Below are 14245 nucleotides of genomic sequence, written 5' to 3'. Positions count from 1 at the left end.
AGCTGGGCCCAGAGCCTGTTGCTGCTCGTCACTTTTGTATTGTATTTGACCCTGGGATTAAGCATCTCATTTTTTGGAGCCAAATTCGTCACAAATTTGGTAATGTGAAAGTCATGATACATTGCACGTAAAAGCCATATAGCACCAAAAATGCTATTACATATAAAAACAGTAAATATATTTAATTAATGGTAAGTAAATATAACTAGTAATGATGCAGTAAAACCTCTTCTAAACGGACACCGCTCTAATGCGGACAATTTTTAATTCCCTAGTTCCAATACAAATAACATTATTAAACCCCTGTCCTGCGGACACCTCTCCATTGCAGACAAAAAAAAAATGTCCCATTAGTGTCCGCATTAGAGGGATTTTACTGTATTTAATAAATGCATTTCCTATGCATACATAATTGTCAATATCACCTTAACTAGGGATAGGAGAAAAGATTTTATTCATTCATTAATCATTTTTCTGTGACTCTTATTTTCATCAAAAATTATCATACTTTTTCTACATTTAAAGATTTTTTAGATATCTTTTCAATTTATTTCTTGATTTTATTTCCAACTGTTTGTAATAAAATATGTCTTCTTTTCTTTATTGGTCTAAATGTCATGTTTTTGGTGTAGAAAAGATACTTATACTTAATGGTATTTTGAAAAATGTTTTGCAGAAGGTTTTAGATGGACAAGTTTAGAAGTAAACAATGAGAAAACTAATCCATATGCTGTTTGGCTGATGTTAGGAAAGCCATCATATCCATCTCTTCAACAGTTCTTTTTAATGAAAGATTCAGAAGTAAGTCTTAGACTATATACTATTTCCTTTTGAAAATCATTTGCTTTGAAGGCAAAGATAAAATGTTTTTAAAAAATTATCATGGGGAAAGTTCAAGGGCATATGTAAGGGACGTTCCCAGGGGCCCTGGCCCTTCCCAAAGTCTAAGGAATTCTCATAAAAACAAAAGTAGTTATTCGGTTTAAGTTTGCTCACAAATAATTTCCATGCTTTTAGCTTCAAATAAATAAACAAATAATGATAATATATTGCATTAGATAATGTTTTCTATAGAAGTAAACTTATATTGTGTGTTATTAACTTAACAAGATACAACAGTAAATTATCACATGAAAGAATCCGGTGCAGTCAGATCTTTGTATTTTTTAGGCCATTTCCATTTTTTTAAACGTTCTCTGCACCCTATCACTAAATAAGTAAATAAATAAATTAGGATTTTTACTTAAGATTTTGATATGGGAATAAGTACCACCCCTTCAATAATGCCGCTCTGGGTTGAAGCCCAGTGAGCCCATACTTAAATACGGCAAAAAATACGGCCCTGGAGGAATCCCAACCATTAACGTCATCAAATATAGCCTAAAATTACTTAATTTTTTTTTAAAAGATCCGGAGGGAACTCAAACCTCCCCCCTTCGCTATATTATACCAAAAATTACAATATTTTACTTCAGTTTTCAAAATTCTTCCAGATCCCACACCCTTCCATATACACATCTCCTCCTTCTTCTGAATAATCCGCTAGATGGACTAAAATACTTTTTCAATGAATAACCTTTGATACCCTCCCCCACTACCACTGTTTTTTCTCTGACACAACCCAAAATAAAAACATATATACACCACCGGGGAAGGTAGCGTCTTACCTTTTTTTTCTGTTGGTTACATTTAATTTTTTAATGTACTCAAATAATTTGTCAAGTGACAAAACCAAAAAATTTATTTACCATAAAATAATGCAATTTATATGTTGTTATTCATTGTTATTGTTTGTAAGAACATTTTAGAAATATATATATATATAGTAGGGCTTTTTGATTGTAATTATTTTGAACAAAAACTTAATGATTTGTATTGCATAGGTTGTTTTTCTAAAATTTGCATAAAGTATTAAATTTAAGAACTCAGTGACCTCTCTCACTCTTGTGTAGCTCTCACTTATATAAAAATTTCATCCGCTCCCACAGTGAAGAATACGGAGACTGAATTATGTTATATATATATACATTCATAAGAATACTTCTTTTCTGTTATACATGAAAAATATTTCCAATTTACTAGAGATTCATCCAGGTTTATTCTCAGTAAAATGTACAAATACAATGAGAGGCCTGCAATAGTGATCAATTCAACAAAAAAGTAACTTTTTAAGGATCAAATGGAAGGTGGTAGGGAAAGAAAATGTGTGTGTATTATTTTGATTTTTGACATTTACAATGTTTGACTTTTCATATTAAAAAAAATAACAAAACATTTCAATACATTTTTTAAATTCCAAATGTTCTCATTTTTCACCACAGTGAAACCTCTCTGAGCGGCCACCCCTCCATTCCACAAAATTTCGGCCATTGAGAGGGGGTGGCCCCTTTAAAGGGGTTTCGTTACAGTTGCAATATAATTCTATAATGCACAATATAAGCAAGTCTAATACATAGAATAAAATTTGAGACTGTTCTAAAAGGAAAATAGTATATTATTTCTTATTGTTTACATATTTTGAAGAAAGGATACAATTTGTGACTTAGGTTTTAATTCTTCTCCAACAATTGTTTTTAAAATCTAATTCTAAATGTTGCTTGTTGCAATTCAAAATGATAAATAAATTGCTCTAACCAATTTATTTGTCATTGCATCAGAATTACCGATGACTTTATGTATTATCTGCAAAATCACTCCAGTTGAAAGTTTAGTCTGCTCATGATTACAAAACGCAAATTGACTGTTAGGGGCTGAATTAGTACCCGAAAGGCATAAAAATATATTTGCTCAAAAGACATAAATTACACACAGCGAACTGATTATTTAATTTAAACCAATCCCAAACTAATATTAGATTTGATTGAAAAACGTTTATTTTCGCTGACTCGTTAACCAGAAAATGTTTCTCTCAGTTGATAGTGTAATTATCAAAGCTCTCCGTTGCTGTTCGGTGCTGGTAAGAATTCGAAATCGTACTCTATTACTTCTCTCGCAGATTTTTTGCATTCATATTGCTCAGAATTTCAATACGTAGTTCGAGATTCATAAAATGATCTCCGACAGTGTTGTTTGCAACCCAGATTACACGTACACACTGATCAACTAATAAAATAAGCATCAGTGACAATTTTACTCCAAAATTATCGGAGTTCGTTAAAGGCCAATAAAAATTCTCCTCTTTAAACTGAAAAGCTGCAGATTGGAAGCAGAAAGTGAATAGATTTTCCAGAAAAATGGAATGAACGCATCCACTTGGCGGCCCTTCAGAAGGGTTGGGTGGCTGTTGCTAGGGGTGTTTTTAACATTAAATCTATGGGCTAAAAAATCTGTGCTGCAAAAAAGTGACATTAAGAAGGGTGGCCGCTTAAGACAGGTGGCCGTTTGGAGAGGTTTCACTCTATATGTAACTTATTCTTTAAAAACTAAAGTTTGAAACTTTGCTTGAGAAAATTTTTGAATTTGATTTCTAATTTTCAATGTGCCAAATATGCTTGTAAAGGCATTAAAATGAAAAATAGTAGAGGCTTAAAACCTGTTGAAGTTTTAAGTATTCATCAGTGGTGTACTGAGCCGCTGGGATACTGAGAAAATTACCGGTGCTAAAGTCTTTTTTTTTTAGGATTTTGTACTTGATATTGTGGCACCAGGTATTTTAGAATTTAAAATATAAACCATTTTTAAGTTTTGCTTTTAAAATTAGACCTTCTTTGTTAGAAGCCTCCACAAAACCATTTCCCCCTTAAATTTTGCTCCTCCTTTGTCGAATTTTGTACCATGTAGCAAATTCTGCCTTAAGTGCGGGGAATACAGGACATCTTTTAGAACTACAGACCTTTTTCCAAATCTTAGTTTGATATTGCCTTTCCCTTCGATCGGGAAAGTCTGATTTTTGATGGCAACAGCCATTTTGCTATCTTTTAAGGGTGTGAAAGTCCTGAACCAGTCCCTGTTCCCAGAAAAAATGATCACTAGCAGCAGTGTCGAAAAGCCATATGGAAGGGTTTTCTTCTACATGATTTAAATTAACTTCACAAATAAAAAAGTTCTTGTACTCATATCGGGTACTTGAAAGCGAATGAGTCCTCTCTCTTGAAAAATCTTGATTCCTTTTGCATGGGCTCTGTTCTCTTCTTTTATGGTTGTCCGGGGATCCTTGACTTCGCTTGTCCTGAAAAGCTGCTTTCCTTCCTAGATTTGGGCAATTATGTTTAAAATGATCTGGTTGCTTTCAAACATAACATAGTCGAATTTTATTCTCAATATGAGCAACCTCTGGTTTGGTAGCAAAATCTTCCCTTAACCCAAGATGTCCTTCTTCTATAATGATATCAACGATAATATCTTCAAATTTGAAGGTCTCGTCTGGCCTTACTAATATAGATCAAACAATATGATCATATTCCAAAGGTAAATTTTGTAACAGTTGAAAAATTAGAAAATCTTCAAGAAAATTTTTATGTGCGATTTTTATCTTTTCAAAAATACGCCTTAAACGTGCAGCCTATAAATTTAATTTTTCACCTGGTTCTAATCTGCAATTGTTTAGTTCTGCATACAGCGGTTGTCTGGATAAAAATGATCTTTAAGTTTCTGCCATGATAAGGTAGGTTCCTCAATATTCTCAAAAATCATCTTAAATTCTTGCTCAGTGTTAAAAAAAATTAATGATAGTGCAAGTCTCTTACAGTAGAGAAAATCTTTGATGTTGCATTTTGTTATGTCAGAACCTGTAGAAATTACTGGAAGCTCTTCAGAACCATTAACTATCTATCTGCAGTCCTTTTCCATTAATAGAAATTTAATGTTGACTGCCCATTCAGTGTAGTTACTGCTATTCAGCTTTTCCATGGTGTAGGTAGGACTTGCGATTTTTTAAAAAAATTTTAAATTTTAAATTTTTAACTAAAATAGTCATAAATATGAAAAAAGTTGACTCTTTACTCCATCAATTCGTTCCATTCATCTTGTAAATTAGTGAACGCTCTCCCCTCCCCCGTCAGTAACTATCTCCAATTCCTGAAAAAAGGAATCACTCTAAAAAAAAGTTCAAATTTTGAAAAATTCATCAGATCTTGAAAAAAATTGTAGAAAAAGTCTAATTATTTAGAAAAAGTCTTTTTACTCTTCTTTAGTCTAAGTCTTGAAAATCGATAAAAATTAGATTTCCGATAATCCAACTTAAAAATTCACAGAATCATAATTCAGCTGATAATTGACTATCTCTATAATCTGAGCTTCCATAACCGTTGATGGACTATAATACTTCAGCATATTGCATAAGTAGTAATAGCCCAAGTTTTGCTGATACTACTAAAATTAGCAAAGTGTGATGTGTAAATAGAGTAGCAAACTATCAATTTGAAATTCATTTTTCTGCTTTATGAATCATTTTAAAATAAGTGACGAAAAAGTCCTATTATAAACAATAACAAGTTTATTAGCGATTAACAATTGTATAAATTAAAATCAAAGAAAAAGTTACTAACTCAAAGCCATAGTCAAATTTAAACTTCATCTAAAATGGTTTCTAAATTCAATCTTATTTCTAGTTACTAATTCCAATTTACTATTACCAAAGATTGTATCAAAAAGGATTCCATGATCTGCATTCCTAGATACTAACATCAATTCAAGATATTCAACAATTACTAAATTCGGATAATGCTTGATGATTCAATCATATCATATCTATCGACAATCAAAAAATAAGTTTCAATTAATACATCCTAAAAAAATATGAACAGGGAACTCTCGATGGCTTGATAATGCCGGAGAGTCAAAAACCCCTACTGCAATCTAACAGCAGGCAAACTAAAACCAAACATGAGAAAGAGAGAGATTCAACAGCTGAAGTCTCTATAAATACTGCATACCTGATTAACATAACTGTGTCGTCACATGTCCGCCACTTGCGGAAAGAGACGTGTGCTAATCATTGGAGAACTTCACGGAACACGATAAAACAATCATGACTTCATCTTATCTTAAGATGTCGGAAGGCAAAAGGAGAAATTTTCAATTTGTTTTCATTAATACCGGAAGTTGTTTTACCGCAAGATTGCTTAGCAAAGTGAATTCGTTAGGTTATCATTACACCGCCAACATTCACAGTAAGTTTACGTTTACATGATTATAGTTGTTTGTGAATTATGAGATACATATAATAAATTACTGATAATATATTTAGGATAAACTTATGTTTATCACCATAAGATTTATTGTGTGAAATAAACAAATAAGACGACCGTACTACTTCGTAGGATTTTTTTTTTTTTTTTTTGAAGTATCAATTTACGAATCATAAAAACAACAATACGTAGCATGGACTTGAACTCAAATGAAACTAATAAATATTTCCACTAAACTTTTTGGCTAATACCATGGTTCCAAGATTGTTTTGAACCAAGGTGCCTATTTTGAACATCTAACCTTCCTACAGTGCCCTTCTCTCTATAACTCAGTGGCAAGGCAAGGGTTTTAGTCCAGGGTGAGGGGGGGGCTGAGGTCGAAATTTTTTTATGTCATCTTGATGTGGGTTCCAACAAAACAAAAGCAAAAACTTTGGTTTCACTAAATTTGTGGGTTGTGAGTGCGGCTGCAGCCTCACAAACAAAAATGCGTAGCTCCTTCCCTAGATTTGCCACTTATAGAACTAATCATAACTAACACCAAAAAATGAATAAAACTGAAATTACAGCATTGCATAGTAGAGTGGGCTGAAAAACAACTTTTTTTTTATTTCAATGATGGGTAATGCGGAAAAGGTGCCATTGGTGGAGAAAAATACATATAAAAAATTTGAATTTTTTTGCACTATTTCTTGATCTGCCGCAATTGGGTTGAAGTTTCGACCAAATGCTGTTTTTTCATGTTTTTAGCCAAAATTAGTAAAAAACGTACGTTTCTTTTTTCGATGATGAGTTGCATAGAAAAGGTGTCATTTGTGGCACTAAACTCCCATAAGAATTTTGAGGTGTGTGGTATAGTTTTTTCCTTTGCCACAAATGAGCATAAGTTTTGGCAATTTTCAGTTTTTTTTTAACATTTTCAATAAATTTTCTCAAAGAGTAAAAATTTTGTTTTCGCCATGATTCTCTGTCTTAATTATAGTTTTATCACATGTGATTCATTTTAAGATGTGTGCTGTGTTATAAATTAACTACTTATTGCATATATTTTTTTTAATTTAAAATATGCTATTAGAAAACTTAGTGCAGCTCTCTGTTTGATTTGTGTTCAAAACCAACGGGAGTACCACAGAATTCTTTCTTAACCACTGGTAAATCTTCTTAAATAAGAACAAAATTACTATCTCAACTAAAAAAAGTCCTGTAAGAACATGAAACAAAACAAAAAACAGCCGTGTCGTTGCAGGTGTTTAAAAAAGAAAGAAAGAAATTAAGAACTGCAACATTTGGTGTGCATTTTTCATTGGAACAAATTCCCAGACTGACACCTGATAAATAAGATAGAGAAAGTACTGAACCTAAGAACTTTCTGGCCCAATCAAACCCAAATTGATGGCGTGCAAAAACCTACTTATGCTATCATTCTAGGTTACCTCTGTCATGTATTTATTTATTGGCCAAATAAAAGAAAAATTCCAAAAATTTGAGCACAGACCAAAAACACATAATTGATGGTTCTGCTACTGTTTCAACTGAACTGTGCTCTCCAGAGTTTCAAGACATCCAACCAGGGCCTATTACAAAGTTTAGATGGCTCACAAGCACCTACAGAACTCTTTGCTTGCACTTTAGTACCTTGAAACCCAAAGATACCTTACGATGTCTCACATTGTTCGTAATATGAATTGATTTGCCTGCATAATTAGCCTAAAGACAGGGGCGTAGCTAAGGGGGGGTTTGGGGGACAAACCCCCCCCCCCGAAAAGTTAGTCTCAAAAAAAAAAGAGAAGAGAGAAGAGAAAGGAAAAAATTCCAAGCGATTACACACACACACACACACACACACACATATATATATATATATATATATATATATATATATATATATATATATATATATATATATATATATATATATATATATATATATATATATATATAAAAGAAGTAACCCCCCCCCCCCGAAAGTCGGGTCTAGCTACGCCACTGCCTAAAGAAACGACCAGGGTATGCAAAAGGGATATTAAAAAGTAAATAACATGTCCATAAAAATTTGAATTTTTTTGCACAATTTCTTGATTTGCCGCAATTGGGTTGAAATTTCGAAAAAATGCTGTTCTTTCATGTTTGTAGCCAAAATTAGTAAAAATAGTATGTTTCTATTTTCGAGAATAAGTTGCACTGAAAAGGTGCCATTGGTGGCACTTAACTCCCATAAAAATTTTGGGGCGTGTGGGTATAGTTCTTTCCTTTGCCAGAAATAAGTAGAAGTTTTAGTTCAGTTTTTTTAACGTTTCAAAAAAATTTCTCAAATAGTAACAATTTTGTTTTTGCCATATTTCTTTGCCATAATTATATAGTTTTATCACATGTGATGCATTTTTAGATGCATAGTGTGTAGTGATGTGTATCGGGTAAATACCCATTGGGTAGGTAAATATTTTTTGGATGTTTACCCGGGTATTTACCCAAGGCCTGGGTAAATGCCCAAAAAATGAGTATTTTACAAAAAAAATGCAAAAAGTGCATGGGAGTTTTTTTTAAATCTAAATATGAAATAATTGGTAAAACTGATACATACATATGTATAACACAGTTTATAATATTTTTTTATTGGAAGATTTGATGAAATTATGAAAGAAACATATCGTGAACCAAAGAATCTTTCTTTTCAATGTCATAATTGGAGAAGTATAAGCAATTCAATGATGAACTTCAGGATTTCAAAATCACAATCTAGGTTAATCATATCCAAAAGTTAAAAAAAAAAAGGAGCATGAGGGATGTTTGGAAGAATAAACTGAGAAGTTATTAAGACTATGATGTTATTTATTTGTTTTATTGCTGTTTAAGTGATAACCTGGCAAGTATAGAAATAGTTTTCAGGTTAATAAGCAAAAAAAAAAATCAAAAGATTTTCTGTTGCCTTGCTCATTTGCATTTGCTCCTCGGTACTTCATGATGAAAATTTATTCAAACTATTTTTAATACACGCAAATAGTGATGTAGGGTGGGAAGGTCAATATTTTTTTGGGTATTTATCCGAAGGCAGGGTAAAACCCCTAGTAATTGTGCATTTTGCAAAAACAATTTAGGTGGTATCAAAAGGTGATGATTTTCTTTTTAAAAAACATAAACCGTAAAACATCTTCAAATACATTTTACTGAAAAAGGAATGATCAATTATTTTTATGCTAACATTTATGTTGTACTGCATTTATTTCTAATATTAAATTATTTTTTTTCTTTAAATTAAAACATTGTAAATCAGCTGTAATGTCTCTATTTTTTCTCACACTCAATACATATACTTGAAATACAATAAAAAGAGAAAGTCAAAATATCAAAATGAAATAAGCAAACTAAGAACTGATACTTTATCTGCAGAATACACCTGAACATTTGAACTAGGTTTAGAGGAAATTTCTGCAAAAGATATAGGCAAATAAATATTAATAAAAATTGAGCGACATTTTGCTACATTTTAATGTCATGCAGGGACATATTACTGGGTTGTAAAAGACTAGGACCTTAAAAAATTTATGTTTTTTTTTTTTTTTTTTGTAACCAGTTAAGCTTTTTACTTTTTGTAGACTAGCTTTTCAAATCTGAACTTTGGCTATCAACATTGATTGAGCATATCCAACACATTTAAAGTGAATATCATATTAGATTGCTAACTACCAAACGGCACGACCTTGAGGGTCACAGATCTGGATGAAATTTTAGATTTATATCATTTTGCACTAGACATGAACCCAGGTAAAGCGGTTTGACAGCATAGGCCCTCGTTAGTCTGCAAAGGGAGTCCAAAGTTGTTATTTGAGTCCAGAAAATCAATGGTGATTTTCTTCTTTTCTTGCATTTTGCATTGCAGTATGAACTAATTAAATGCATTCACAACATAGAATAAGTCTCCCTCCGCCATTCATTGAGATGACAATAGAGGCCAAATGTCTTGGGAAGGTAGATAGTCTCCCGAAGTTTCAAAATCCAATGGAACACCATTGCAATTCTGGAGTCCTGCAAATCAGTGTGGTTCACACGGCAAAAACTTGAGAGTCACGGATCTGGATAGACTTCTGGATTTAGGTCAATTGGTACTAGATATGAGTCCAGGTAAAATAGTTTCAGCGCATAGGGCTGCAAAGAGGGTCTAAATTTGCTTGTTTGACTCCGGAACTGCAATGGAGTTGTCTTTGACCCAAGTAACAAAAATCACATTACATCACGTTGCTCTGAATCGTTGACATCATGTTACTGGTAACGTTGATAGAGCAAAAATATGTCTCGTTGAAAAACGCAAATGCAACGGTTTTAGTAAAGTTACATCAACGGTTTCAGTAACGTTACATCAACGATTTTTGAAACGTTACATCAACCTTTATTTATCACGTTACATCACGTTGCTTTTAAACGTTGTATTAAGCTTTTTTTTTTTTTTTTTCACAGCTTGAATAAAGTTTTTTTTTCTTGGTAACAAGGAAGGTTGGTTCATTGAACCCTTAACTTTTGATACAGTAAGTATTCTGCATTTTTTGTTAATGCAATTACTGTTAATATACTTTTATAAAATCTTTACATTTTTTTTTAACTTATAAAATGTCTCATGCCGTTTAAAGACGTTCGAGTATTCTCACACTGTTGCCTTGTTTACAATATTTTGTAAGAGCATTCCTGATATTTAAAAATAAACAGATCATAACATAGCATAGCCGAATTCACATCAAGTGGAGCTCTATTAATAGTCGAAATTAACGATATTACTACAAATTAAATAAAAAATTCTTTCATAAATAAATCCTTGAAAAAATAATTATTATTATTACTAAAGAACTCCAGAAATATTTTTCGAAAGGCGTGAAAGTTTTGAAAAAATCCTCTTACATCAGTGCTTTTACAAAAATTTGCATAAAGATAATTTTAGTTACATGACAAAAAATTTTTCAAAAAATTGCTAATTATTTCGTCAAAATCATTCTGCAAAAAGCCGATTAAATGAGTAAAAAATGGTATCATTTATCGCTTTTATAGCTTATTAATGGAACATATCCCCAAGCTTCAGCATCTTTTTAAGAAATCAATGAATAAATAATCAAATAGAAACATCTAACATTATTCTTTCAAACAATATTATAAATAAAAGTACGGTTGGAAAAATACTCAAACTCCGACTTCATAAAAATATGTGATAACACTTTTTTTAAAAATTAAATAAGTATATCAACAATAATACACTAACAATAATACAAAGTACTTACCGCTAAAAGTGACGAGAGATCGCGTTTGCGAAGCTGCAAAACAATGGCGGCATAGCAAGCCAGAAGTTGTTTACTGAAAATGGCCACTAGGATTCGGACGTTGCCGAAGACGAGGCAAGGTGCAACGAAAAGTAACGATAAGTAACGTTTCTTTTGCAACTGTTTGTCAACGTTACAAATTTAAGAAATTTGCAACGTGATGTAACGTTTCAAAATTACACTTTTTGTAACGAATCGATAAAGCAACGTAATGTCACGTTGCATGGGAAACGGTAACGATGTTTCAACTAATTGCAACGTGATGTAACGATGACGTAACGTTTCAGTGTTACTTGGGGAAATTTGAAACCTTGGCACAGTATTAACTCTCTTAACATGTGTCACATCTCTTGTTAGTACAATGTAGGGCGGTGAAATTTATTCTATACTGTGAATACATTAAGTTGGGCGATACGGCAATGCAATGTTAAGTAAAGAGTAAAAAAAAGTTCAGTTTTTCAAATTAAAAACCATTGCTTTCCGAAGCTAAACTAGAAACTTTGGACCCCCATTACAGCCGAACTAGGGTCTATGCTGTCAAACCGCTTTACCTGGGCTCATATCTAATGGGGATTGACCTAAATCCAGAATTTCGTCCAGATCCGTGACCCTCAAGGTTGGTTGTAAATTGTTTCACACTATAATTCTTGGAATATGTGATCAAAATACAATTTTTGGGCAAAAATTTATTGTTTTGTATATGGTTGGTTATATATATATATATATATATATATACACATAGTGGAATACATACAGAAAAGTATTTTACTTGAATATAAATTTTTGAAATAAATACCCAGGTAAATACCCAATTTGGGCATTTACCCATAAAAATAAATACCCAGGTATTTAACATCACTAGTGGTGTGTCATAAATTAACTACCTATTGCATATAAAATTTTTAATTTGAAATGTGCTATTAGAAAACTTTGCAGCTGCATTCAAAATTACGGATAAACAGCACAGAACTCAACAAAACTAAAGATGGTGTAGATGTACAGAAAATTTCTGCTTTTACTTTCAACAGAGAGTTTTTATCTATACTGTTTTAGGTAATAAAAGCGTTTTTTGAGTTGAATATCTGCATTTTAAAGCTTTTACTTCTGTTAGAGTACTGCTACAATGTAAGCATCTTTTCCTTCGTGGCCAACTGCAAATTTCATGCTATTTTAGTAGTATTTCCATTTACTATACAGAGCTGGTGTAGAACTTCAGATTTTAAAATGTGTGTATTTCAGTTTTTTGTGACGAAAGACATTTTGTGATTCGAGGTTGGCTGATATTGGTTGGAAACCACACGGGGAGCATTTTGTTGTATTCAGTTAACCTGGATTTTAATTTGGAACCTTAAACCTTAAACATTTGAATTTCTTGTACTTTGTTTCTTCTTTTAATTGCTATCTATTTATTCAACTAATAATCATCACAATGTTTTGATACCTTGGTTTTTGTCAGCTTCCATTGTTGTTTTAGCATTGGTGTGAATTTTTAGGTTGGCCATGTTATTTACTTTTCTTAATCCATTTTGCATACCTTGGTCATTTCTTTAGGCGAATCATATTGTAACGGATTCGGTGCGACTTCCACTTTCTTGAAATGAAGACACAGTTCTTGATAAAAACACAGGAAATTTATTTACACTATGTACAGGAGAGATCTTCAACAACTGCCAAATTATTCATCAGCAATTAAGCAATTATCACACAACACCGTAAACTCAACGTTTACACACGTATTTACTTCCAAATACGAAAACAACACAGCGAAATGCCTCGCTATAAACAGAGCAAAAATCCTCTCGGTTCGAAATATCAAATGAAACTGACTGTTTATCCATCGCTAACGGCTTAAATACACCGAAAAGAATTTTCTCAAATATTCCACACGCTTCTCGAAATGCGTTGACCGTTATCAAATTTTATCAGTGAACAAAAAGGGAATAGGGGTCGTATATTTTAGCCATATGAAAAAGGGGTTGTATATTCATTACGGGAAACTATTTACAGGTTACGTTACTACAATAATTACTATTTACAGGATTTGTAACATTGCCCCCTTCCTAAGGACTGCACGTCCCGGGCAGTACAATCCCCAGAAAGGGTGCCAAACTTCATCACATGTTCACAAATATACACATTAATTAATAACTAACAGATACAGAAAATACAATAATAACAAGAAATATTACTAAACATTAAAAGCAAAAATTATCTACAACTTTTATGTTATCAACCATGGTTGTTTACGTAATACTCATGAACTATGGCCATAGTATGGGGCTAACCGATCATAATGTACAACCCTAGGTTTTGCATTAGGTGATTTTTGGATCCTCACTACGACGTCATTTAGTCGGTTAAGGACTTTGTAGGGTCCATCCCAATGCGACTGCAATTTGGGTGACAGACCTTTCCGTCGGATGGGATTCCATAACCAAACCTTGTCGCCTTCGTTGAATTCATGTCCAGTAGACCTTGTGTCGTATCGGGTCTTCATCTTCTCCGCCGCGATGTTGATTCGCTCTCGTGCGAAGTTATGAACGTCTTCCAACCGGGCCTGGAGATCCTGGATGTACTCCTCAGGCGATGCAGGCGCATCCGGAGGACGACCGAAGACGAGATCACAAGGTAGCCGAAGCTCTCGTCCGAAGAGCATCTGAGATGGGGCATATCCGGTAGTCTCGTGGACAGCACTGCGGTAGGCCAGCAGGAACAAAGGTAGCTTCTTGTCCCAATCCTGTTGATTTCTGGATACCATAAGCGAGAGATTATTTAGGATTGTGCGGTTAAATCTCTCCACCATGCCGTCCGATTGTG

General features: G+C 33.0%; 1 protein-coding gene across 1 annotated transcript in view; it reads left to right on the top strand.

Moving 5' to 3' along the window:
- Window positions 1-14245, top strand: part of LOC129219182 (alpha-L-iduronidase-like) — a 107926-nt gene that overhangs the window by 82200 nt on the left and 11481 nt on the right. Inside the window, exon 12 of the mRNA XM_054853501.1 lies at window positions 677-801. Within this exon, the coding sequence (XP_054709476.1) occupies window positions 677-801 (125 nt within the window). The remainder of the gene's footprint in view (window positions 1-676; window positions 802-14245) is intronic.

This window comes from Uloborus diversus, chromosome 3, assembly GCF_026930045.1.
Source record: "Uloborus diversus isolate 005 chromosome 3, Udiv.v.3.1, whole genome shotgun sequence".
Lineage (NCBI taxonomy): Eukaryota > Metazoa > Arthropoda > Arachnida > Araneae > Uloboridae > Uloborus > Uloborus diversus.
The sequence above is the reverse complement of the archived record's forward strand: the minus strand, read 5'-3'. Positions and strand labels throughout refer to the sequence as shown.